General features: G+C 41.8%; 1 protein-coding gene across 1 annotated transcript in view; it reads right to left on the bottom strand.

Annotated features, from left to right (window-relative positions):
- LOC307253791 (cadherin-2-like) overlaps nucleotides 1-27,368 on the bottom strand; it is a gene marked incomplete at its 3' end in the record, with an annotated part of 220,383 nt that extends 193,015 nt beyond the window's left edge. The window contains exon 1 of the mRNA XM_080031959.1: nucleotides 27,318-27,368. Within this exon, the coding sequence (XP_079888085.1) occupies nucleotides 27,318-27,359 (42 nt within the window). The 5' untranslated portion in view covers nucleotides 27,360-27,368. The remainder of the gene's footprint in view (nucleotides 1-27,317) is intronic.
- Between the last annotated feature and the right edge of the window lie 200 nt (nucleotides 27,369-27,568).

Raw genomic sequence — 27,568 nt, 5'->3', positions numbered from 1 at the left:
CCTGTCGGCCGCCAATTGAACATGTTCAATCGGCGGCCGACCGTCTTTCATTTGGAGCAATTTGATTGGTGGAGGGCTAGCGAATCAGTGAAGCCCGGAAGTGAGGTGGGTAGCACAAACAGCTAACAACAGCTAGCCATCGTTTTAATGTGTTTGTTCGTTTCGTTTTGCGAGTACTCACATGCATCAACCCTTGTTGACTGCTCGACACCATGCTCGACACTCTCTGCTAAAAATTGTGCTCTTATGGTCCATAAATATAAATACGTATTTCTATCTATGTTTATGCTCTAGAGAGCTGTCCCATCATTTCCGGCTTTCGTATTTTTTCGGGCCACAATACAGATTAGCGCCACCTGCTGTTGTGGAGACATTACAAGCGCGGGACGTACGGAAAATAAGCAGTCGTCTCGGTGTGTTTTTGGGCCGCGACGGAAAGACTGGAGCTTCCTGAAACGGCGACTCCAGTTTTTGGGTAGTCAGAACGTGTCGGACTGGTGTGTCCTGGCCTTAAAGGCCTACTTCACCGGTTTGAATATGAAGGTGTATTGAATTCTGAGATCCTATGTAGTATAAATGTGCAAAAAAAATTAAAATCGGTTCATCCTAGCCTGAGAAAAGGCAGAAAGAGTGTTTTTTTTAACCCTATATTTCTCTTTCTCGTGACATCACAGAAAGAGAAATATAGGGTTAAAAAAAAACTTACTTTGTAAATATTACTGTGATGTCACAGTAAAAGACATCACAGTAATATTTACAAAGTAAGTTTTTTTTTAACCCTATATTTCTCTTTCTGTGATGTCACGAGAAAGAGAAATATTGGGTTAAAAAAAACACTCTTTCTGCCTTTTCTCAGGCTAGGATGAACCGATTTCAATTTTTTTCGCACATTTATACTACATAGGATCTCAGAATTCAATACACCTTCATATTCAAACCGGTGAAGTAGGCCTTTAAGATGCTGCCAAAGACTGCATAAGGGCACGGCACGTTTCTCTGAGTGGTAAAGGATCTAACGTTACTTCATCTAATAAACAAAATGTGCAAATTAGTTCCCTGATGAAGGCGAAGTAGGAAAGCATAGACGCTAAAGTTAGCCGCTAATGCTAGCGGCGCTAACGTCACACGTTAAACAGGGTCGGATGTAGGCTTCAATGCACAAGTGGTACATAATTCGGTTTGTTTAAGTGTTGTACTTATACAAGGTTTCACAATGCCTAATGAACTTAGTTATTTTTGGTTCTAAAGCTGTCCGGTCCGATGCCAAACTTCTCCCATAAGGACCCACGGTGCCATCCAGGTTACACACACTTGTCCCAAAATTTTCCTCATACAGGTTTATACTAGATTTTTACTAATTAAGTCCCTTAGTGACATATACTCAACATCCTGGTGTGGTTGTCATGTGACAGCCATGTGACTGTGTCAGGAAGTGACTTCCCAAAGATTGCAGAGTGACAGCTGCACACAATTAGAGAAATTAGCAAATTTCAAAAGCTTGTTTTTTGTTACTAAAGGTGAGTTAAAACCCATTTAACACTTCTAATGCTTTAAAAGGGTGTCCTGTATTACATTTAACCTAGTCTGACCATATTTCATTAACAACTTTATATAGAACAAGTTAGGTAAATATCGCTGTGACGTGTACGTCACATCGGGCCGTGAGCCTCAAAATAGTCATAACATTTTGGAGTGACGTATTTGTCACAATAACAAAAATGGTAATAAGCTAATCAATTAATTTTAGTGTTTCATTTAATGATGATGATGATGGATTGGATTTATATAGCACTTTTCAAGGCACTCAAAGACGCTTTACAGGGTTCCAGGTTCCATTCATTCACACACAGTCATACTGGTGGGGGTAAACTACCATAGTAGTCACAGCTGCCCTGGGGCAGACTGACGGAAGTGTGGCTGCCATTCAGCCTACGGCCCCGAGAAGGGTCTAGCTGCAGCCGCTTCCGCCTACCAGTGCAGCTCGGCCAAACATGCCAAACACGCCCATATCTGCCAAACACGCCCATATCGGCCAAAAACGCCTACAGCTCACACGCCTACAGCTCGTGCGCATGCGTAACGCTACAGAACTAATTCAAGCCCGCAGCTCAGTCCCATTGTTGCTTACTTAGCGATGTTGTCGCTATATTTACCGACTTTTCAGACACCTCTGGCGACGTTTTCTTCAAAAAAGCGACCAGAGACAAATCTAGCTACTTTTTCTGGTGTTATTGGTGACTTTTTCGCTCAAGTATCGCTCTTTACTCTAATCAACGATCAGCGGACACACGTGCCTCCCCTGCCTCTCCCCCTTCCTAGAGCACTGACAGGCGGCAGAGTCCTCGCGCAGCAGTCCCTCGCAGCTGCGGACAGAGCAGGAGATATACACCTCTCTGCTCTAGTGTTCCTTTAGCATCCCTATTAGCAGTTGTAGTACCCCTCTTTTAAAGTCTATGAGTAGTGCTTATTGAAACTGTGAGCATGTATGATTACTGCTAGACTTAACATTATCACGTCGGTTTTCTATGCAATTGTTTGATTCAATTTAATTTCAGACATATCAAAAAAAGACAAATTAAAAGCATGAAAATACAATAAAAAATATGTTCAAATGATTTCACAAATAAAAAAAAACAAAAAAAAACAAAAAATAAACAAATAACATATTGAATTGATATGCCTGAAAAGGAGTAGGAAGAAGTATAAACTTATTTGATCCAACCCCTTTTCCACAGCTCAATAACTTTATAATAATTTTTTATATTATTATTATTTTTATATTTATACAATCCATATATCCATATATACTCGACACCATTGCAAATGAGGGCCACCCCTCAATTGGTCTCCTGAGGATAAACAAAAATCAAACGAAAAATGAAATTAAATATCCACTATACATCCATACAAAAATACATCCATCCACCATATGCATCCACACAATTCATACGTCCATATCTCCATATTTGTACAACTCACATATCCATATCCACACATACATACTTTCCGTCTTAAATCTCTCCCTTATCCCTGTACCTGTTAAAAATCATTGCTTTGATTAAGAACATGTTACACTCGCTAACTACAAACTTTAATTTTTTTATTCAGATTTCAAAAATCTGCTGGGACACGTGCCTATACACATGCATGGGTGGCACGCATGTCACAAGCACACTTGTGCTGTTTTCAAGACCTTTGCTGACCAGAGACCAGTTCTAGTGGCCACAGTCCTACCATTAATTTAGTAATTGAAAATTGCAAACTGATCTCATATCAGTATATTGGAGTGTTTGTGTGATAAACTTGGCAACTACCTATCAAAAAAAGTTAAGAAAGAAAAAAAAATACATATCATCTCTGAACTAGGATACATATCAGGAAAAAAATGTAATTAAAAAAATTAAATGAAAATAAAAAATAACATTTGAACTGGGGGGGGGGGGCACTGGGGTGGCCAGTAAGATTTCAGGGGGGGGGGGGGGGGGCGTTTTTATTTTCGCGGGGAGCTTGCACATGCATTATTTATTTAAAAAAAAAAAAAAAAAAAAAAAAAAAACAGGGGGCCCACACTAGGACTTGAAACGGGCCCCCAGATCGTTAAGGCCGCCCCTGTGATAATGACAGGACTGGACTAAAGACGACAGGGCAGTCATTTTCAACAATGAACATTGTGTGCACTGCCTCACACACAAACTCTCAGTTCAACCAAGTCCACAAACAAAAATATAACAATTTAAAATAGCGTTTTTCTCTTACTATGCATGTTGCTTTGTGGGACTTACTTTTAGCATGGAGAGAGCTGAAGTGGCGCTGAAGATTTGAAGCCTTGAAATGCGCAAATGACACCTGGCATATAAGGCAGAATGGCTTGGCATAACGTTCAACAAAAAATATGAACTCTCCCACTCTGTTTCGGAGCGAACTTGACACAAATAGTTTACTCACGGAAAACCTCCCTCCAAGCTGAGCGGGCAGTTTTATGTTGCGTCCGCACCAAACGTTTGCGAACGTTATGTTGCGTCCTCAATTAAACATTTGCGAACAGGCATACACATAGGGCCTACACATTAATAAAATAAAAAATTAAATAATAGACAACATGTAAAACGAACGTAAGAGCCGCATGAAACGTTTGCGAACATGCACACACATAGGCCCACACAAAAAAAAAGTATAAAAAAATAAAAAAATTATAATCACATAATTTGATATGAACTGAAGAGCCGCACGAAGCTGGGCAAAGAGCCGCATGCGGCTCGCGAGCCGCGGGTTGGCCACCCCTGTACTACTAGTTAAGTATTTCCCCCTGCTGGTAGGATGTATAATTGCTGCCCATACAGTCTTTGGTGCTGCCACATAGTGAAACTCATTGCTGTGCTGCCAGACTCACACTGCGCAACACAACGGCTATATGATCGATAACAATTTCACGTGATCGAGCAATATGATAACAATATTCTTAACGAGCAATGATCGATTAATAGAATAATTATGCCCATCTCTAGCCTCTACCATGCAAAATTATAGCCATATCAACCACATCCCCAAATGCTGCAGACTTCTCTGGGCCTGGGCTCATCTGAGATGGACTGACGCAAAGTGGAACAGTGTGCTGTGGTCTGAGGAGTCTACATTTCAAATAGGTTTTGTAAATCATGGACGTTCTGTCCTCAAGGCTCCAGAGAAAAAGGACCATCCAGATTGTTACTAGGGCTGGCCCGAATGCCATTTTTCAGGCTTCGAATATTCGTTGGTTTTTCCGAGCGAATATTCGTTCCAGAAGAACACACCATCAAAAACAACATAAAAAAATAAATAAAAAAAATAAAATATAAAAAAACTTTAATAATCCCTATATAGGGGAGAGTGGCCTAAATTGTGCAACTTTTCACTCAAAGTGACTTTAAAGTAAGGCCTTGACAGTAAAGTCTCCAACTCAAATATGTACATATATTTCAGGGTGCTGTGCATCCCTGGCAATAAAAACTTTGGATCTGGAATAAACTGTTGAAGAAATATAGCTTTCGGAAAAAAAGTTGTCTTGTTGCACAACTTGCCCCCGGTGTGGTGTAAGTTGTGCGGTTGGAGAGAATACCATGGGGTAAATTGTGCCATTGCTATACATCTCATAAACTGTAATGCAAGACAAATCCATTAGACAATCACTTATTTAAGGTGTATTTAAAGTAAATAAAGTAAATAGTTGACAAAGATTGAAGGACAATTTTCTTAAACAAGGCCTATCAGATCTAATGGTTTTACCTGCAAAGCTCACAATGACAAAGTCACCATCATTATCTTTCTGGCCATCTGAACTCATCAGTGGTGTCGTTAAGTGGAATTGAGATGTCACTCTCTTCTGAGCTACGGTAGACAATCACTTTCTTTTGGTGACCAGCGTATACAGCCATGCCACTGGCACAACTCTCAGAAATGTACTTTGCACTAGTTGCTCCGTGGTTGTGGAACCAACTGCAACCTGACAAATCTGATTCCCCCTACATTTCTGCCTTTAAATCAAGGCTCAAAACCCATATGTACACCCTGGTGTTTCCTCCCCATTAACTATCTTACCTCTGCACTACTATCTGTGTTTATGTGGATGTATGGGCTTTACGTCTTTTATTTTGGTTATTGTTATTTTACCTTCATTGTTTACCTACTGAATGCACTATGTACAGCACTTTGGACAGTGCAAACTGTCATAAATGTGCTTTTATAAATACATTTTACTTACTTACTTACTTACTTACTTACTTACTTATAACTCACCCAGGCCCTTTGGCACAAATCACCCCAATCCCAGAAATTTGGATAATAAGCATGATGCAGCAATTTAGGGCTGACATCGTGCTAACTATATAGACTCAAAATGTAGCATACCAAAGCACTAAAACATGTGTCAAATGTTTTCAAACTTGTCTATAATTGTTCAGACACAATAATCAAAAAACCTTGATCATGGAAATTTTACTTTGAAAGGCAAAACACAGTTTTTTTTAGCTTAAATGTGCTTATATCTTATTCCTTGTGTCTCCCTTCTTTACAGGATGAGTCAAATGGATGGCTCTTCTTAAATATGTGGTCACATTTCCAATTTCTTCCACGGTTTTCTAGAAACAAGGGGTGGCACAACTTCCAAAATGCACAACTTAGGCCACTCTCCCCTAATAATAATAAAAAAATTAAAATAAAAAAATAAAAAACGAAGCTCCGAATACTAATTTAAGCTCCGAATACTAATTTTCCGAACGCGTATTCGAATATTCGAATAATTTGGGCCAGCCCTAATTGTTACCAATACAAAGTTAAAAAGCCAGTGTTTGTGATGGTATGGGGACGGGTTAGTGCCCATGGCATGGGTAACTTGCACCTCTATGAAGGCACCATTAATGCTGAAAAGTACATACAGGTTTTGGTAGGGCTGGGAGATTAATTGAATTTCGATTTCGGTTACAATTTTGGCTTCCCTCGATCATGAAAACAAGATAATCGTAATAAAACGGTTATTGTGCGGAACGCCGGGTCATGTGTAGTAAATGCAGCGCCCGAACACTGTCGCTTTCAGCGATTCCAGTGCAATTGTTTATTCAGCATAAAGTTAAAACGCTCGTCCAGGATGTTACAACGAAACACAAAAGCCTTGCGTGATTGAAGCAGCGTTTCACTCGGTGAAACATGGTGTGAGTGAGACACTGTGATGGTGGCGAGTAACGGTGTCATTCACTGTGAGAACTTGCCGGTGTGAGCCGCCGTGCAGAAAAGCTCTGTGGCTTTACGGGTAAAATGATAGTCGGGGATTCCTGCACGTTAACGTTGTTGAGGGGAAAGGCTTCCGCTTTCTGATTGCATTTCTCGAGCCTGAATATATTGTGCCATGTCGGCAAACTATCTGCGCGAAAGGAGCAAATATAAAGTGAGACGCACCCCCTCCGTTAGTTTCAGTCTACAGACGAAAAGTTACAACCAGCACTTCGTTTAAATAAAGCGTAAAATTTTTATGATCAGCGCTCTGATGCAAATTCTGAAGTCTGAACATTACGGTGTCAGCTGTGGTGTAGTTTTTTTTACAGCAACTCAACGTGCACTGCAAAAAAAAAGAAGGCAATAAGTCGATCTTTTTGTAGATTCACAGCCTACCTCCTCTTATAAGTCGAAGTACAAATCAATGAATGGTTCACAATCCCATCCCTAGTAAAATATAAATGTAACTCTTAGATTCGAAGGTTTTACTGATTATTTATTTTGTGTGGCTTTTTAGTTGTAGGCTATGTTTGAGGAGCACAATTGGGAGTTTTGTTTATGTAATGTTGAAAGAATTGGCTGAATTTTCATTTTGGTGCATCCCTACAATGAATAATCGTCTTTATAGGCCAGGCAAAGTAAGGCATTTTGGGGCCAAAAATAGAATAAATTGTAAAATAATTTTTTTCAGCTCAGATAATTTCTAATAGGTGTCCAGAACAACATATTAAAAGTCCTAAGAAATCCTAGTTGGGGAAATATGTTTAATTCTCATCAATCCGAGATGTGTGCCAATAAGGCGAGACACCAATAAATCCCAATAGGGCAATTTTTTCCTTTAGTCCTATCAAAATGAAACTTTACACAATGAAAGTAACCATGAAAATTAACATTTTTTGTATTACAAGTTTCTTTGAAAATGAATTTTAATATGCAAATGAGCTATACACTAATCGTACATGCCCAAAATAAACCCAAATAGGCTTAATTTTTTCCTTTACTCCTACCACAATACAACTTTACATGGTAAAAGTATACTTGAAATGTAACTTTTTTTGTATTACAAGTTTCTTTTTAAATGAATTTGAATATGCACATGAGCTCCACACTTATTGAATATCCAATCATCCTACTGCCAATGGGTGATGGCGATGCTGCTTTTAGACTGGCCTCTAACCTGAAAAACTGCCTGGCTTACCTGCCAGGGGTATAACAGGTGCCTCTCATGAATTAGATTACACCCTCCCCTAGCTTGTGTAATTTTTAAATTTTTTCAGTGCCATTCCCTTTCCTATGCCAAATAGACGAGACGTAGAATCACAGCCTGAAATGGCATGGATAAAGAGGAGATTGTCACACACCGTGGGACCAAGTAACTCCTTTGTCTACTTTATGCACCATACAGTGCTGCTTGAAAGTATGAGAGCCTTTAGGAATTTTATTTATTTTAACCATTATTAATTAATTTTTATCATTACCAGTATTTTTTAGATGAAATAACTGATGTTTGTTTATCAATTCAACATTTTTCTTTTCCGGAAATCAATTGTTAAAATGGATAAATTTTTTTTTTGACAACTATTGTATGTGAAAAAGTTTGTGAACCCTGAGCTGCATTGGTTAAATTGAGCAGGTTAACACAATCAGGTGGGCCAAATTGAGTGATGAAAACTATCAATTAATTAATTTGGTTCTTGTGCAATAAGAGTACTAACAAGTCTGTGTCATCATACTGAGACTGTGCCTTTTGTTCTGGCAGAGGCAATGGCAGTTTGGACAATGAGCACATCTGCATCGTGCTCATGGTCTGTGATACACCATTTTTTGTCTTACAGCTTTCTTTGAAAAATCATTTTAATATGCAAATGAAATATACACTAATCAAATATAGGCTACCCAAAATATATCTGCATAGGCTTAATTTGAACCTTTACTCCTACCACATTAAAACTTTACACAATGAAAGTATACATGAAAAGTAAAACATTTGTATTAGAAGTTAACTTATAATGGTCAAGGCTTTCCAGAAGGGGTTGGTTGAACACAACCTTGCCACAAACCTCAATGTTGAGTATATGCAGGATTCATCATTGGGATCAAGATCAATCATTGGAAGGAATGTTACTGAAGCTCTCCCAGGGTGTTCATCTAGAAGATGCAGGATCTGCATCATACCAGACCATGATGGCCTTTGAGAGTGAAGGAGTAGGGATGTCTTCCACAAAACATCCAGCTGTGATGTTTTGTTATCTGCTGGCAACAGAGCCAGTGGCTGATACACAATAGGTTCACGTATAGGAGGAATCATAAAGTACTGAATGTGTATGCGACCAACCGCAGCAATATCTGCAGCAGTCACTTGGATCTTTAAAGGAAAAAATTAAGCCTATATGGATATATTTTGGGTAGCCTATATTTGATTAGAGTATAGCTCATTTGCATATTATAATTCATTTTCAAAGAAACTTGTAAGATAAAAATGGTGTATCACAAACCATGCAAAGCACGATGCAGATGTGCTCATTGTCCAAACTGCCATTACCTCTGCCAGAACAAAAGACACAGTCTCAGTAGGTGATGACACAGACTTGTCAGTACTCTTGTTGCATCATGCTGATCTGAATGCACACAAGCTGTTTATGGCACAAGAAAAGAAAGCAACAAAAAGAAGATGGATATGGTGCATAAAGTAGACAAAGGAGTTACTTGGTCCCAAGGTGTGACAATCTCCTCTTTATCCATGCCATTTCAGGCTGTGATTCGACGTCTCGTCTATTTGGCATAGGAAAGGGAATGGCACTAGCCTGGAAATCCAGACCTGCCACTAGGCGCTGGCAAATTCAATGTGCTGCGCCTGTTGGTCTGGGCACTCTCTTTTTATTTTTTTTATTTTTTTATCTTTATTTCTCCAGGTAAATCCCATTGAGTCCGAAGACTCTTTTGCAAGGGAGACCCGTTCCCATTCACACACACATTCATACACCGATAGCAGGCTAACTATCGACATTCACACGAGGCAAGGTGGGTGAAGTGTCTTGCCCAAGGACACAACAACTATGACACAGGTGGCAGGGCGGGGATCGAACCTCCAACCCTTTGATCATCGGCCGACCCGCTCTACCACCTGAGACACAGTCGCCCCGCACTCACCTCTCCATTGAAGCTCATTAAATATGTCAAGAAATCCTGAGCTACGTTTCAATTGGTTCTATCTAATATGGGCGCGCCAGAGCCCTATGTATGGTGCTCTGGGGAGGACGTAACCGAATGACGACAGTGTGCCGTTGAAGCCGTGATAGTAAACATCAAAGATGGCTGCGGTTATGTTGTTTGAGTTTGAGACGGCTTTGGCCTCGACCCTTTACGATTTGGAAGACGGCACTCAAATCTTTCATTAGCAAGTAAGAGGAATGTTCTGTTTTGCAGACCGACCACGGCAAAATTTAACAGTTAATCCCGCTGTTCGCTAAACGAACAGGGCTTAATACGTCACATTGTTCATTGCTCTGATTGGTTGTAGTGCTATCAAATTGCGTGCAGTGGCATTTAGAGACAAATCTAATTCATGAGAGGCACCTGTTATACCCCTGGCAGGTAAGCCAGGCAGTTTTTCAGGTTAGAGGCCAGTCTAAAAGCAGCATCGCCATCACCCATTGGCAGTAGGATGATTGGATATTCAATAAGTGTGGAGCTCATGTGCATATTCAAATTAATTTAAAAAGAAACTTGTAATACAAAAAAAGTTACATTTCAAGTATACTTTTACTATGTAAAGTTTTATTGTGGTAGGAGTAAAGGAAAAAATTAAGCCTATTTGGGTTCATTTTGGGCGTGTACGATTAGTGTATAGCTCATTTGCATATTAAAATTCATTTTCAAAGGAACTTTTAATACGAACATTTTTCATTTTCATGGTTACTTTCATTGTGTAAAGTTTCATTTTGATAGGACTAAAGGAAAAAATTGCCCTATTGGGATTTATTGGTGTCTCGCCTTATTGGCACACATCTCGGATTGATTGAGAATTAAACATATTTCCCCAACTAGGATTTCTTAGAACTTTTAGTATGTTGTTCTGGACACCTCATAGAAATTATCTGAGCTGAAAAAAATTATTTTACAATTTATTCTATGAAAAACTCTATTTTGCCTGGACTATTAATAACCGTGTTTACAATATCAATCAAAATAATCGTGATTATAATTTTTGCCATAATCGAGCAGCCCTAGGTTTTGGAGCAACATGCTGCCATCCAGACAACGTCTATTTCAGGGACATCCCTTATTTAAGCAAGACAATACCGAGCCACATTCTGCACCTCTTAATACAGCTTGGCTTCATAAGAACAGAGTGTGGTTACTAGACTGGCCTGTCTGCAGTCCATACCTGTCTACCATTCAAAAATAGTGGTGCATTATGAAGCACAAAATATCACAATGGAGACCCCGAAATGTTGAGCATCTGAAGTTGTATTTCAAGCAAGAATGGGAAATCATTTTGCTTTCAAAATGTCAACAAATAATGTCCTCAGTTCCCAAACGCTTACTCAGTGTTGTTGAAAGAAAGGGTGATGTAACACAGCGGTAAACATGCCCCTGTCCAAACTTTTTTGAAACGTGTTTCAATTTGAACAAAAAACCATAAAGTTATATACATACACTCAACAAAAATATAAACGCAACACTTTTGTTTTTGCTCCCATTTTTCATGAGATGGGCTTAAAGATCTAAAATTCATTCCAGATACACAATATTACCATTTCTCTCAAACATTGTTCACAAATCTGTCTAAATGTGTGATAGTGAGCACTTCTGCTTTGCTGAGATAATCCATCCCACCTCACAGGTGTGCCACATCAAGATGCTGATCTGACATCATGATTAGTGCACAGGTGTGCCTTAGACTCTCATTTCTGCCCCAACCCTCTGGAACTCCCTCCCCCCAAAAATCCGAAACTCAGACTCCATAATCTCATTCAAAAGCCAACTCAAAACTCACCTCTTCAAGAAAACATATGACCCCTGACTCCACCCATACCACACCTGACTCTATTTTTGAAATTGTTTTCGTGTTTTTCTTTTTCTTTTCTTTTATGTATATTCTATGCAATGTAAAGCGTCTTTGAGTGACCTACAAAAAAGCGCTATATAAAACCTATCAATTATTATTATTATTATTATTATTATTATTATTATTATTATTATTATCAACAATAAAAGGCCACCCTGAAATGTGCAGTTTTGTCTCACAGCAAAATGCCACAAGCATTGAGGGAGCGTGCAATTGGCATGCTGACAGCAGGAATGTCAACCAGATCTGTTGCTCGTGCATTGAATGTTCATTTCTCCACCATAAGCCGTCTCCAAAGGCGTTTCAGAGAATATGGCAGTACATCCAACCAGCCTCACAACCGCAGACCACGTGTAACCACACCAGCCCAGGACCTCCACATCCAGCAGGTTCACCTCCAAGATCGTCTGAGACCAGCCACTGAGACAGCTGCTGAAACAATTGGTTTGCATAACCAAACAATTTCTGCACAAACTGTCAGAAACCGTCTCAGGGAAGCTCAACTGCATGCTCGTCGTCCTCATCGGGGTCTTGACCTGACTCCAGCTCGTCGCCGTAACAGACTTGAGTGGGCAAATGCTCACATTCGATGGCGTCTGGCACGTTGGAGAGGTGTTCTCTTCACGGATGAATCTCGGTTTACATTGTTCAGGGCAGATGGCAGACAGCGTGTGTGGCGTCGTGTGGGTGAGCGCTTTGCTGATGTCAATGTTGTGGATCGAGTGGCCCATGGTGGTGGTGGGGTTATGGTATGGGCAGGCATCTGTTATGGATGAAGAACACAGGTGCATTTTATTGATGGCATTTTGAATGCACAGAGATACCGTGATGAGATCCTGAGGCCCATTGTTTTGCCATACATCCATGAACATCACCTCACGTTTCAGCAAGATAATGCATGGCCCCATGTTGCAAGGATCTGTACACAATTCTTGGAAGCTGAAAATGTCCCAGTTCTTGCATGGCCAGCATACTCACCGGACATGTCACCCATTGAGCATGTTTGGGATGTGCTTGACCGGCGTATACGACAGCGTGCACCACTTCCCACTAATATCCAGCAACTTCGCACAGCCATTGAAGAGGAGTGGACCAACATTCCACAGGCCACAATTGACAATCTGATAAACTCTATGCGAAGAAGATGTGTTGCACTGCATGAGGCAAATGGTGGTCACACCAGATATTGACTGGTTCTGAGTCCCCAGACCTCCAATAAAGCAAAAAAAATGCACATTTCAGAGTGGCCTTTTATTGTGGACAGTCTAAGGCACACCTGTGCACTAATCATGATGTCAGATCAGCATCTTGATGTGGCACACCTGTGAGGTGGGATGGATTATCTCAGCAAAGCAGAAGTGCTCACTATCACACATTTAGACAGATTTGTGAACAATGTTTGAGAGAAATGGTAATATTGTAGCCTGGTGCTACCAGACCATCGTACTTCATTTCATTTCTACAGAAGGTCTGGCAGTGCTGTAATTGGCAAACGTTCACTCATGGAGGCGGGTGTCTGTTAAAGTTTAAAACTATTGGATCTGCCCAGTGCCACTCTGGATTAGCCAACCAATCGCATAACGTTTGGTCGTCACGTGTGTCATGAGCCGGCTTCTGGCAACTGAAACTGGAGCGCGACTTCGACGTCATCATTCTCAGCCACTCGCTCTGTTCGCTGATTGGACCGGCTGTCGAATCTCCGGCAAAACTGGGAAATGGGCTGTACACCCAGACTGACTACTGAGGGGAAAATTAAATTTGGCCGGAAGTAGGCGGGCGGGCGGAGCCAGGCTAGTAATATTGTGTATCTGGAATGAATTTTAGATCTTTAAGTCCATCTCATGAAAAATGGGAGCAAAAACAAAAGTGTTGCGTTTATATTTTTGTTGAGTGTATGATGTATTTGTACTGTTATGTATTGATGTATGTCGAAAAGGATGAGGAAAAGATCACATTTGTTTTATTCACATTTTACATTACGTTCAAACTTTTTCGGAATTGGGGTTGTAAAATAACAGGTTGGTCCACAGTGCAAAATGTAGTAGTTTCACAATAAAGACCTTGAAATTGTGACTAATTAATTTCTAATGGACAGCGTACATGTCACGTGACTTTCAAATCCTCCCAGCCGAAACAAAATCCAAGCTGTGACCGCCATTGCCACAGTTTTTATTCTGATGATTTTTAAGATGTATAAGCTATTAAATAACATTGTTAGCGAGAAATGTGTGTCTTTCTTTCACAATATTCACTCAGTGAATGTGTAAGATGTAGTTTGATGGTTATATCACAAAGATTATTCTGGACATCGCCAAATGTTAAAATACAACATTTGTTTCTGGTTGATATGCTGGTTGCTATGATGCTCGTGACGCTGCCTTAAACCGGAAACAGGAAGCGTTTTGAATACTTATTATTTCTTTGCTGTAAACGCTTAATGTAACTGTTAAATTGTGTTCTCTCATTTAAAAAACACATGTTTATTTTAGAGCAGGGATGACATCTACAGTCGCCTGCTGACACCTCCTGTGATAGTTATGAAAAAATTTTCTCATCTTTTTCACGAGGAAAGCCCATCAAGAGAGCAGAGCTCAGGCCTCCTCCACTGTCAGACAGGAAGTGAAGCGATACATTACAAAGTAAAATCGGATAGGCACTTCCGGTTTAAACATATGGCATGTATTTAGAGAGCTGATTACTCGATATTGCGGACTTAACAGTTAAAATAGCAGGAAAACTACAACCATATGCCCACTTTGCTCGCTTTTTCACCTCTGTATAACCTTGTGGATTAAATTAGCCTACTTTTTATTTCATTCATTATTAGGGCCCGAGCACCGAATACGGTGCGAAGACCTACTGAAATGCAAAGGATTTTTATTCTTCTTTTTATTAGGGCCCGAGCACCGACTGGTTTTTATTCTTCTTTATTATTATTTTTAGTCATTTTTGGCACTTTTCACCCCCTTCCCGTCTTGCATAAGTTGAAAATGTTTTGCGTACCCATCAGACCTGTAAAAAATTGCAACTTATCGTTGGTTTCGAGACTGAGCCAAAAAAAGGGGGCCCCAAGGGGCCACAAACAGTTTTTCAGGAAATGCATGCTCAAACATTGGGCTAGAAGCCTGAAATTGTAGGACAACATGTATTGGCCCGGGGCACACCTAAATGCAATTTTATGTCCTGGGCCAAACTCGACAGGAAGTCGGCCATTTTGGATTTAGTGCCTAAAATCGCCATATTACAGAATTTCACATATCGACAAACTCGTCCTAGAGTTTTTACGCCAGGGACGTCGAACCACCTCTCAAATACTCAAGACGCTTGCCCGATGTTAAATTGCAAAAAGATTTCAAAATTACAATAGTACCAGGGAGCTTTTGGGGGTCAAAGTTAACGTAAACATCATAAAAAACGAACCTCATGAAACTTTAATTCATCATAACTCAGGCTGTGTTATACCTAGCTGCACCAAATTTAAAACCCAAATGTATCCTTGAAGCCCCACCCCAAAATCAACAGGAAGTCTTTTAATTTGAAATATGTGAATTTCTGACTCTCAAATCATCACAATGTTCAAAAATTCATAACTCCTAGCAGGAACATATTTTGCAAAATGAAAATGAAAGGGACACTCATAAGACATGGAAGATATACCAAAAAAAAATGTGTTTGATTCCGAATAACTATGACGAAATGCCGGCCAATATTCACCAAAATTTACTCATGTCATAACTCCACATTACTCTACAGGATTGCAGAGTAACATGCACAAATAACAACTTTTTGTGCAAAAAGAAATATGATAGGGTATGCACTCCGACATGGAAGATGATATGCCCGAAAGATCGTTTTATCCGGACTACCGTTTTGCAGCACCGGCGCCTCATTCGCCAAAAAACCTAAAAAACGGAACTTTTTAATTGATCATAACTCAGGCTCTGTTATACTTAGAACACAATTTCATACAGCAATGTACAATCCCAGTACAAACAAAAAAGCCTCTTGACGCCCCGCCCCAAAATCAACAGGAAGTCTTTTATTTTGACGTATTCGCCAAAAAAACAGGAAGTTGGCCTAACTCCACCATACTCTCGGTGAATCTCAATTCAGGGGTTGCGGTCTACGAAGGCTGCATTTGAAGACCGATTGCGTCATAGCGGTGCGCAAAGGCTTGTTTCATTTGCAAGGCTCCTTCATATGTGGGCGGCCGAGAAATGCAGCCTTCGTTTCACGGTTTTGAAGGCTGCAACAGATGGATCCTTCGCGGCCCAATATATCCCAAGATTCATTGCGTTTTTTTCAGAGATGGCATAAAATAAAATAAAAAATAACAACAGCAACGTGTTGCTCCATCTTTTTAACTTTTATCTTCCATTCTTTTTTTCTTGTACTTTTTTTATTTCTTTTTCTTTTTTCCTCCGTTGACAGCAATCAGGGTTGCTAGGCAGCACAGGAGCGGCGAGTCGCCACGCAAGGTAATGGCTTGTTACGCAAACCGGAAATGCTCGTAAACGGAGACCTGCAGAGACCGTCTCGTTTAACAACGCTCAAATTGGCCTTCACAGGCTATAGCCTTCATAGACCGCTGTGACAGCTCCTGGTACCTCCTGATTGGCAGGCTGCCAGGAGCTGATTGCTGATCGTCAACACCCATGCTGGCTGCTCTCCTGAGCTATAAAAGCTGCAGGAGTCAGTCACTTGGGCTCCCCTCCCTTGACGTATGGTTTGGTTTGGTTGGTTTTGGTTTGTTTTAGTTAGTGCTGCTTTACACACCCCATACACTCTTCACTCACACAGACACCGCACTCACTACTGATTACTGACATTCACGCACCATTTATTAGTTTAATTTTGAATTGGTTTAAATAAATTATAATTTGGTTAAACTAACTTTCTTGTGTGGTTCCTCATTTGTCATTCCCTTGAGCTGGCTGTGACATGGGGGCTCGTCAATAAGTTGTTGGATTGAGTAGTTGAACAGTTTGGAGGAATATCACAAAGGAGGACAGGTTAGTAGTTGGTTTGGGAGCAGGTTCCTTTCATAGTGGGTAGTCGGCTGAGGCTAGGCTAACAGAGTTGATTGTCTGGTGAGCACATGTCTGAATTTGAACTTTCCCTGTTAGGCTTCAGTTGCGTTTCCCCTTTGGGTTGCGTGAATTTTTTTTCTTTTGTTGTTTTTCCCTTTTGGTAGTGCTGTGGGGCGTGGTTAGTGTCAATTGTTCAATTTCAATTGTCTCGGGGGCACATCCGAAGGATATTGGGGGTTGTCTGCTTGCAGGTCGCCTTTCAAACCGGCTGGTTTACAGTGCATAAATACCCACCGCAAGCTGCATGAACATTAGGGTCAAGATTATTCAGGTTTTATATAGGCAGTTAAAGCGGCAGTTGAGAGTTTTTTTTACTGTAATATTTGGCAAAACTGTCATAATAGCCATTCAGCTATATGTAGGTGAAGTGGTCTGAAAATATTTTTTTATCACTTTGCTCCCCCCTGCCTCTGTGTGCTGCCCCCCAAAATTGCCACGCTCATGTTAATTTTGACCAATCAGAGCGAGGTCAGATTCTCCGTTCTTATTGGCTGTGGGACCTTGGCAACGACGTTGATGCGTCAGTTGCGTGAGCGTTCACGACCCTAGCAGTCTGACACTAGCCTACTGTTTGGTACAAGGCTACTACGGCGGACAGCGAGTGGCAATGTCTTCACAAACGAACCCTCAATTTACCATTCCCAGGATACTAACAACTAACACCGCTAAGACAGCAAAAAAACGAGGAAAGACGAATATTGAAAAGTTAACTGCTGAAAGGGAGACGGAGAGAGCTTGAAAAAAAGTACACCGGCCATGTCTTCTTGCCCTATCGCATCAAGACCTCTCCGACCGCGACCTCGCGACTTTTTTTTTCAAAACAGCGACAAGCGACACATCTAGCTTTTTTTCTGGTGTTATTGGTGACTTTTTTCGCCAAAGCAAGTATCATCTCTTCTCAACGAGCAGCGGGAGCCCCGAGCTGAGAGGTGTAGGCTATCTCCTGCTCTGACCGCAGCTGGGAGGGGCTGCTGCGCAAGGACCGGGCCGTCTGTCAGTGCTCTGTGATGGGGGACGGGCCAGGAGGCTCCCGCTGCTCGTTGAGAAGCGTTAAAAGTGATATTTGCTTCGGCGAAAAAGTCACCAATTACACCAGAAAAAAGCTAGATTTGTCGCTTGTCGCTGTTTTGAAAAAAAAAGTCGCCAGGGGGGCTGAAAAGTAGCTAAATATAGCGACAAAATCGCTAAGTTGGCAACACTGCCCGAGCAGCCCCTCCCAGCTGCGGTCAGAGCAGGAGCATTGATAGGAGATACACACACACCTCTCCGCTTTGTTACAATTAGTTTGCTATCTTGCCTGGCTGTTACAGCTACTTTTGTTAGGCCTACCAGCACACTTACAATGATTTTAAGCTAACATACATGGTATGTCTGTGATTAAAATATATGCTCAATATGTACGTATGTAGTTATCATTACTAATGTTTAATCACCTCGGAATCGGACATGGTGTTTGTCTCCTGTCAATGTAACTGAATTCACATAAACGCGCGAAGCTGTCGTTCAGAGGGAGGAGCTACAGCAGGTAGAGCGTTGGGGAAACAGCCGTTGGGATCCCAACGGCTCAAATTATCAACTGCAGCTTTAAGGGGGGAAGTTCTAATTCTAGTTGCATCCCAGTGATCAAAGCTGTTTTGGCATGGCTGCTGTAGTAGAAGCGTTTATTCAGTCTCCTTCTGAGATCTTGCTGGACAGCTGTACAAAGGACCAACTGTTGAAAATTGCTGATCATTTCGGAATTGAAATTGCAGCCACATGTCTGAAGGACACAATCAAACGTATCCTGAAGGCGACTTTGATGGAGGAAGGGGTTTTGGCTTCTGATGAAGGAGCATGTATGTGGCCTGATGCGGCCACCTCTGATGGGTGGGGTGCATTGTCTCCTGTTAAAAGCGAGATCTGAGGTCCCTGAATGCAGCATCAGAGGGAGGAGGAGGAGGCGCCGAGCTCGCTGCGGGTGCATGAACACACCGCTCACACCCTGCCGCCAGAGCTACTAGGCGTGAACGGCCGCAAGGTGACGTGGTGGGCCTCGTTTTTATGGAGGGGGGTGTGACAGCTCCTGGCACTTCCTGATTGGCAGGCTGCCAGGAGCTGATTGCTGATCGTCAACACCCATGCTGGCTGCTCTCCTGGGGCCGTATTACAGAAACTTCCTAACTCACAATTCCTATCTTAACTGTTTGGTAACCATGGTAATTAGAGTTAGGACCTGATTTAGGAAAATAGCCATTACAGATGAACAGTTCCTAAGTCAATGTTCCTATCTTAAGTCAAGATAGGAAAAGTGTATTACAGAAGCATCCTAACTGCCCAGAATCTTAAAAAATGTCTCCTAACTTTAGGATAACCCTTCAGCCAGCCTAACTTTAGGATCACCCTTCAGCCAGCCTAACTTTAGGATAACCCTTCAGCCAGCCTAACTTTAGGATAACCCTTCAGCCTAACTTTAGGATCACCCTTCAGCCAGCCTAACTTTTCAGTTAGACCCAGACTAGCTGTGTTTTCTTTTTTAAAACCAAGTCAATGGAGACACAGTGAATGTATTTACTGAAAGGCTATTGAATGACTTGAACTTACTCTTAAAAAAAAGAAAAAAAATTGTTGGAGACAAAACTTCCTTCACCCTCTCCACAGATGTCACCAACAGCTCAAACTTGTCTTTTTTAAAGTCAAAGGCCTTTTCTGCCCAAAGTTAGCTGTTAGCCTACACAATACTGTCAGGCTGGGCTGAGAGTCAGTTGAGATAGAACACTGTCGGTTGCTATGCAACAGACAGAAATGCTGCAAACTGACATTTGATCTAGCAGTTAGGATTTCCTAAATAGACTTAGGATAGGATGTGGTAAGATAGGATAGGATTCCTAAAGTTAGTTAGGATGTGTTTCTGTAATACCAAATCAGAGAAAATCCTATCTTAGACTCTCCTATCTTAAGTTAGGACTTAAGATAGGAAGTTTCTGTAATATGGCCCCTGAGCTATAAAAGCTGCAGGAGTCGGCCAAACAGGAAGTCGCTGTAATTTCGCTCTGCGCCGTCCCACGCGCTCCAAACTTCACCTGCCCGGTAAGAGCCCAGGCCTGAGGACGTCCTCATATCCGTATCGAGCGCGTCGCGGCAACTTCAGCGCTTCCAGCGTCGCTGCGCCGCATGCTCCGAAGAGGAGGAGGCCGCGGCGCATCCTCTCGCGCAGTCGCGCCGAGGCCGGCCGGACGGCGTCCAGCACGAGAGTGCGAGGGCCCGGTCATCACTGCTCGCAGTTTTACTTTTACATTGAATTACCTTTGAGGTGAGATACCCTTCACAACTTTTGTTTTATCTCACCTGCACAATTTGTTACCTTTTACCTTTTACTTTATATCTTATATTTCTGTGGCCTACATGTTTTTTGTTGTTTTTATTGTGCAGATAAATCAAATCAAGAGCATGGTGGTGAATTGTAGGTGTGTTTAAATGTAGAATCATAGAATCTTCACACAAACAAAAGTTACTCTCAACATTGAGACCTTTCCAGCGATGTATTCAGTTGGTGTTCTCACGGCAAGGTTTTTGATCTTCTGATCACTTTGATGGCCCACTAAGGAAAATTAAGCTTTTTGTTTGCTCATTTGTTTTCTTGTGGAAATAGTAAACCAAAAGGTGTCACCTTCAGAGATTACAATGCAGATCGCTATGCATAATCTAAAATCCAAATAGGCCTAAATCAAATATACCTGCATGGATGGATGGATGGATGGACTTACAGATGGTTGATGTACTTGCCATTGCCATAAGAAAATTGTAGCATTGAAGCAGCGGTTGTTGTGGATTGTATTGCAGTTGGCAGGAATTACTTTCTGTAGTGGTTGAATAGCTGAAGGAGCAGTGCTGTCCATTATCTTCAGCAGCTTGTGAATGATCATTCTCTCCACAATCAACTATATGGGCCCAAAGAAGTAACAAAGATTTTCTCATGAAGTACAGTCTGCTCTGTCCCTCCATGCACAACCTCCATGTTACATTTGCAGTCTGTTGTTGAAATAAATGCCCAGGTATCTGTAGCCCTCCACCATCTCAACCTCTTCCCCCAGGATGGGACTAGGCCGGCATCCTATTGTTTTCACCCTAGTGCTCCATATCATCCAAAAATTCACAACCATCTTCCTCCCACACCCACACCATGCCATCAAACTGTGCATGTACATCAGTGGCGACCGCCCCCCCCTTGTGGCTCAATGGTTGAAAAAGTGCGCTAAAGTGCCCTCAAGGGTTGTGAAAATTAGAGAAAATTCCTTACTTATTTGCTGCCGTTTTCACGTGCAAAACATGATAGGGTGCCCTCTAGGGTAAGTAAGCTTAAGTAAGTAAGCTTTATTTATATAGCGCCCTTCACAGACCAGGGTCACAAGGCGCTTCACAATACACATTTTTTTTATACATACACTCAAACACCGATGGCAGTAGCTGCCAAGCAAGGCGCTGTCTGAACCATCGGGAGCAATTTGGGGTTCAGTGTCTTGCCCAGGGACACTTCGACATGTGGGTAGGCGGGGAATCGAACCTCCGACCCTGCACTCCAGAGGCAGACTCCCTACCCACTTCGCCACTGCCGCCTTCATTTATTGTATGAAGGTGCCCCTTCATACAATAAATTATGATGATGTGCCCTCTAGAACAAGAAAATTTGATGACGTGCCTTCATGAGTGTCCCTTAAAGTCCCCTTCTGCCCGTCTAGTGCCCTTCTAGTACCCTGACAGTGCCCTTCTGCCCGTCTGGTGCCCTTCCAGTGCCTTGATAGTGCCCGTCTGGTCCTTCTAGTGCCCATATGGGGCCGTATTCACAAAACATTTTAAGGCTAAGAGTAGGTCCTAACATGCTGATTTAGGAGTAACTCTCAAAAATAAGGGGCGTTTCACTCCTAATTTTAGGACTCCTAACTTTTTAAAAATAAGTGTAATTCACAAAGCATTTTAGCGCTAAAACTAGCTCCTAAATCTATGAACAGCTAGGAGTCCTCGAGAGGACTCCTAAAGGTGCGAACACACTAGGCACTTTACACGCGTACAGACGCGTATGAAATACGCCCCTTTTCCATAGGGAACCATTGGTTTACGCGCGTACATGGCGCGTAAATGCGTCACTCGCGCTAAAGCAACATTTTCACTCGCGCTAAAGCAACATGTTTACGCGCGTATATATTACGTGCGGAGTTCAAAAAATTTAACTTTTGTTGCTCCTACGCGAGACGATTAGCCGCGTTGGCCAATCAGCGTTGAGCTTGACCCGCGACGTCACATACATTGGCAGGGTCGGAGAACAGTGTACTGTACACAGAGGCTGATGATGAGAGACACCGAGGAGAAAAATGTATTGCGGGCGGCCGGTGCTGTATGAAGCCGCTCGGGGTTAGAACACGTGGGGAAAGTAAACCAGGAGAATGGACTTCCTGGTTAATTCAATGTGCGGCTGTGCTTTAGCCGATAAACAAAGTTAGCGCCGTATAGCATTAGTTAACTCACCCTGTTGTGTGCGGGCGGCTAGCGCCTCATATTATGAACCCAAACATGACGACTGTCCGCGGGACTTTCACGACAAGTAGAGCGACGCACCGGTGTTGATCTACGCCAGCCACGGTCCCTTGTCACAGCCAGGTAGGGTAATTTTGGCTACTTGCCTTAATGTTGTGCCGCCGTGCACCGATGCTGCTGTAACTGTGTTTGTTATGTAGCTGCCGTGAATATGCAATGCTGTTTTAATGCTAGGCTATTTGTGCTGTTCAGTTTGTCTTTTGGCACAGTTGTTGGCCGTGTTGTTGTAGTTTTTGTGCGGACATGCACGCTGTTGTGTCGGGTCTGATCAGCCATGGTTGATAAGGGAAATACAATATCGGGAGGGAGACTAGGCACGTTACGCGCGTATAACCATTTTTGACACAAAATGATCAAGCAACATTTTAGCTGCGTTACGCACGTAAATCTTACGCGTGTAAAATGCCTAGTGTGTTCGCACCTTAAGTCACTAAGAGTAAATCACAGACAACCATTTGATGGTGTTTTGGAGAGATTTAATGCTAGTGAGCTTTATAAAAGGTACCTTTAATAGCTGTAAGGGTTTAATGATCTTAGTAAAGCTATATTTAGAAAGTATAGACACATTTATATATATATTATATTTATATAAAAAATTATTTATTAAGTTCCTTTTCCTGCAGTTGCTTTGGGTTTACGATACACTGAAAGTTACTGTTGGTGTCACGTTTGGGTTTAATTTCCTACTAGAGTAGGCCTATGTGTGGCGCTTCGCACCATCTCCTCCATTCCTCAGGTCCACTGTCTGTATAGTTGCGCGTCTCGCCTTTTTCCTTCCGAATGCACTTTACGATTTCGCTGGCTGTTGTTTCTAAATAGTGAATTTCCTGGTTTGTCGCTGTCTGACTATTGCTGCATAGTCGCCGTTGAGAGAAATACAGTGAGAGTGCATGGCGTGCAGCTGTTCAATGAGAATATTTTTTCCGATTCAAATCATTGTAAAATGAATAGACCTATGTGGCGCTATTTTAGGCTAATTGTGAACGAATGTGTGGGAAACCCTGCAGTATCTTGGTTTCATGTTAAATCAGTGTCACTTGTCATTAATTGTATGTAAAAACTCTTTACTTTAATACAGCGACACGATATGGATATCTCCCACAGTGTTTCTATCATATAAATTCACTCTTAGCTCTCATTCCCTCTCAGCCAATCACTGTGGGCATTGAAGGTATGAACATGACGTCATCCATAGCAACAGGGTCAACCACACCCTCTAGTCTTAGCTTAGGAGTCCCTCCCATTCCTTAGTAAAAGTTGGTCTTATCAGCTTTGTGAATAGGTTTTAAGAAATTACTCCTAACTAAGAACTTTTAGTGCTCCCTAGGAGTACTCTTAGTGCTAAGATAAAATGTTTTGTGAATACGGCCCCTGGTGTCTCCATGGTCTCCATAGTGCCCTCTATGGTGGTGAAAATGAGAGAAAGTGCCTTATTGGCTGCCCTTTACACGTGAACAAAAATTATTGAGTGCCCTAGGTTGCCCCTCCATACAATAGGCCTAAATGATGATGATGTGCCCTCTGGAGCAAGAATATGGCAAACCGAAAAGACATGTTGTGGTAATCTAATGAGGTGAAGACGTTTCTCTCTTTGGTAGCCGACAAACGGGGAATGCGAAAGAGGCATTGCTTTCATGTGGCGTCGCTATGACAAACAGCTACATCGAGTGGTATTTATATCTCTACTGGATAACAAAGCAAAAAGTGGATTAAGAGTATGTCCGTACCCATAGTGGAAAAGCGCAATTAGATGCCAAGTTAGAAAAACTTAATATTTTCAGTTTGCATAATCCATTTAAAATGTATTTAAAAAATGTGAGTGTCAAGATCAGGTCCTCATTCAAGTGTAGGTTATGTCATGCAAGAGAGACGATAATAGTCAGCTATCACCTCAACATGAAGGAAAACTTCCTTCAATATTTCCATAGCTGGCTGTCAGCGGTCAAAGACTGTATGGTAGCGGCACATAGATTTTTCTCCAGTCTAATTTACTTAAATGTTAGTAAAGATGAAAGCAGCAAGGCATCCTCCCTTCTTAGGCTAAAATGTGAAAGTGCACAATGATGTGAACAACTAATTTTAGTGTTTATAAAGTCGCTAGAATTAGGGGAAATAGTGTCTTTGAAGCTAAATTTTTTCAGGGGGTCATCCCCCAGACCCCTCTTTTTATTGTACCAACCGTTTTTTTAACATCTAAAAACACAGTGTTTAGTGTTTTGTTACATTACATTTAGCTGATGCTTTTATCCAAAGTGACTTCCATTAAGTGCATTCAACAATGAAGGTACAAAACTCAGAACAACAAGAATCACGTCAGTACTATAGCTGCAAATTAAACCAAACTACAAAGTGCCACAAGTAAGTGCTACATGGAGATGTAACAAGTGCCCCGAACGGGGCCTTCCAGGCAGCGCTGCCTTTAAGGCTGCGCTGGGGGAACAAAACACCATTGAGTTAGAAACGCCACTGTGTGTCCACATGTTGTCCAGAATGTGCCCTTTTTATTTTTTCACCCCTGGCCTTCAAACAGTCTGAGTCCGCCACTGATGTACATTGTCTCCTGTCCAATGCTGACACACTCCACAACTGCTGACTATTCTGAATATCTCATTAAAATAGGCCTATGAAGAGAGTGCAGGGATTAAATGAGGGGCATGAAATGAAGTCTTCAGTCCGTTTGGCCATACTCTCTCTCACTCACTCACTCACTCACAAACACACACACACACAACTCACTCACAAACACACACACACACACACACACACACACACACACACACAGAGTAGGGCTTTAGGGGATGATTTGGTTCAGTAGGCCTATTAACTGATATAATATATGTTTTTAATATATTTTATTTCATAATAAATATAATCAGCCACATGCAATTACATTAAAATCAATCTCAGGCTATAAAACAAACATAGTGGCCTTTTGATTCAGCTTGGAGCAGACATCTGTACATTTGAAATGGAATGCGGCCATTCAGATGACGTCACAAGCTATTAGAATGCGGCCCATCACCGGCAGACAGCTCGGCTAGGAACTCATGCTTCCAACACTGTTGTGCGAGCTGCTTGTGAAAAACAAAATGTTTGTAACTGTCACAGGAGGTGTCAGAGGGCGACTCTGTAGATGTCATCCCTGCTCTAAAATAAACATGTGTGTTTTATGAGAGAACACAATTTAACAGTTACATTAAGCATTTACAGAAAAAGAAAAATATTCAAAACACTTCCTGTTTCCGGTGTTGTGCCGAATTCTCACTCCCCCGCAGGATCCCACTCCCCACTGCCTTCCTAGCGTATTGCTAGTTGTAGTTTGACGAACCAAGGCGATTTTTACAAGCCAAGTTCCTTCGTCTTAGGCTTTGAGGAAACTGTTCGTAGGCTATTTAATTCATGTTTCATCAAAATATAAGTTATGTTGTGCTGCACTTGAGAGTCTATACGATTTGTGCCCTCTGTCCCCCGCACTTTCTACAACCACTTAATTAATTTTTTTATATATTTATTTTTTATTAACCTTTATTTATACAGGTAAAATCTCATTGAGACCCAGGGTCTCATTTACAAGAGAGACCCATTTGTTATATGTCGTAACACATTTTTCCGAGCTGTCCTTAAACGCACCATGAGAAGCCTGGTGCGTTTAAGCCAGAGGGGAGTGGGATCCTGCGGGGGAGTGAGAATTCGGCACAACACCGGCAGCGTCACAAGCATCATAGCAACCAGCATATCAATCAGAAACAAGTGTTGTAGCCTATTTAAAAATGTTCTTGGTGATGTCCAGAATAACATTTGTGATATAACCATCAAAATACATCGTACACATGAGTGAAGATTGTGAAAGTAAGACACATTTTTCGCTAATAAAAAAAACTTGCTTAGCCTATACCTTATGACGGAAGAAAATAATAGTGGTTTTGAAACCTTGACTACTTTATCAAAGCAGGTAGCCGCTGCCTATACGTTGAAACCGGTTATTGGAACATGCCTATTGTGTAGGCCTATGTGTATGGATCTTTTAAAGTTTTAAATCTTCATGCACTGTCCACTGTCACAAGAGGTTCACATTCCTGCTATTGAACGTTACGTTTCCCTAAAGAAAAAATTATGGCGACACTGAGTGGCACGGGGACACGAAGAGGAGGTATGAAGAAATGCAGCATTGACTATTGAACAGACGGGATGCTATTGAACAGACACGACGTCGTAAAGGACTACGTAAACCCGGTTAGAGGACACTTAAAACTGCCATCTTTTAAATGGAGATCAGCATATGCTGACCGCAACTAAAGAGTTCCGAATGTAGCCTATGCTGCGGGCTTTATCCAATCAGGCTGGACTGGATTACAGCCAAACAAAAGCCTTTGATTTTTTAAGAATAAAGGTCATAATAACGCTGATTTCTACTCGCACACACGCACGCACAAACACACACGATGTGAAGCTGGTGTTTCATCAGACAGGCACGGCTACGAAGCCGTTTCGTTGAATGAGTCCGTTAGCAGGTCTGGGATCCGCAGTTGCCTTGTCTATTTTACTGCCAGTGTGTGGATGCGATTCAGGCTGCTTTATCGGTCCTTCGGTCGATGGCCGCAGAAAATGACCCAATATAACCTAAATGTAGCAATTAAAAAACAGATAGGCCTACAATTTAAATTGGTTTTGTCCTCTCTCTCTCTCTCTCTCTCTCTCTCTCTCTCTCTCTCTCTCTCTCTCTCTCTCTCTCTCTCTCTCTCTCTCTCTCTCTCTCTCTAGCTGTTTGTTGTAGGCTGCTGTAGCCTCCACCGATCACTGATCCCTGACTGGCTGTAGGGTGCGATAGCAAATATATATTTTACCTGCAGAGCCACCATCAGCATCCATAGCCCCAGAAGATGCATCGTGTTGTCTTATAATTCCGTGGCACAGTGCTGGACGACAGATTTATAATTCCGGTCAGCCCCTGCGGCATTAGGCAGGCTTCCTCCCTCCAGCAGCGTCTCTCTCTCTCTCTCTCTCTCTCTCTCTCTCTCTCTCTCTCTCTCTCTCTCTCTCTCTCTCTCTCTCTCTCTCTCTCTCTCTCTCTCTCTCTCTCTCTCTCTCTCTCTCT

Source organism: Ammodytes marinus (genome assembly GCF_949987685.1).
Source record: "Ammodytes marinus genome assembly, chromosome: 8".
NCBI lineage: Eukaryota > Metazoa > Chordata > Actinopteri > Uranoscopiformes > Ammodytidae > Ammodytes > Ammodytes marinus.
The sequence above is the reverse complement of the archived record's forward strand: the minus strand, read 5'-3'. Positions and strand labels throughout refer to the sequence as shown.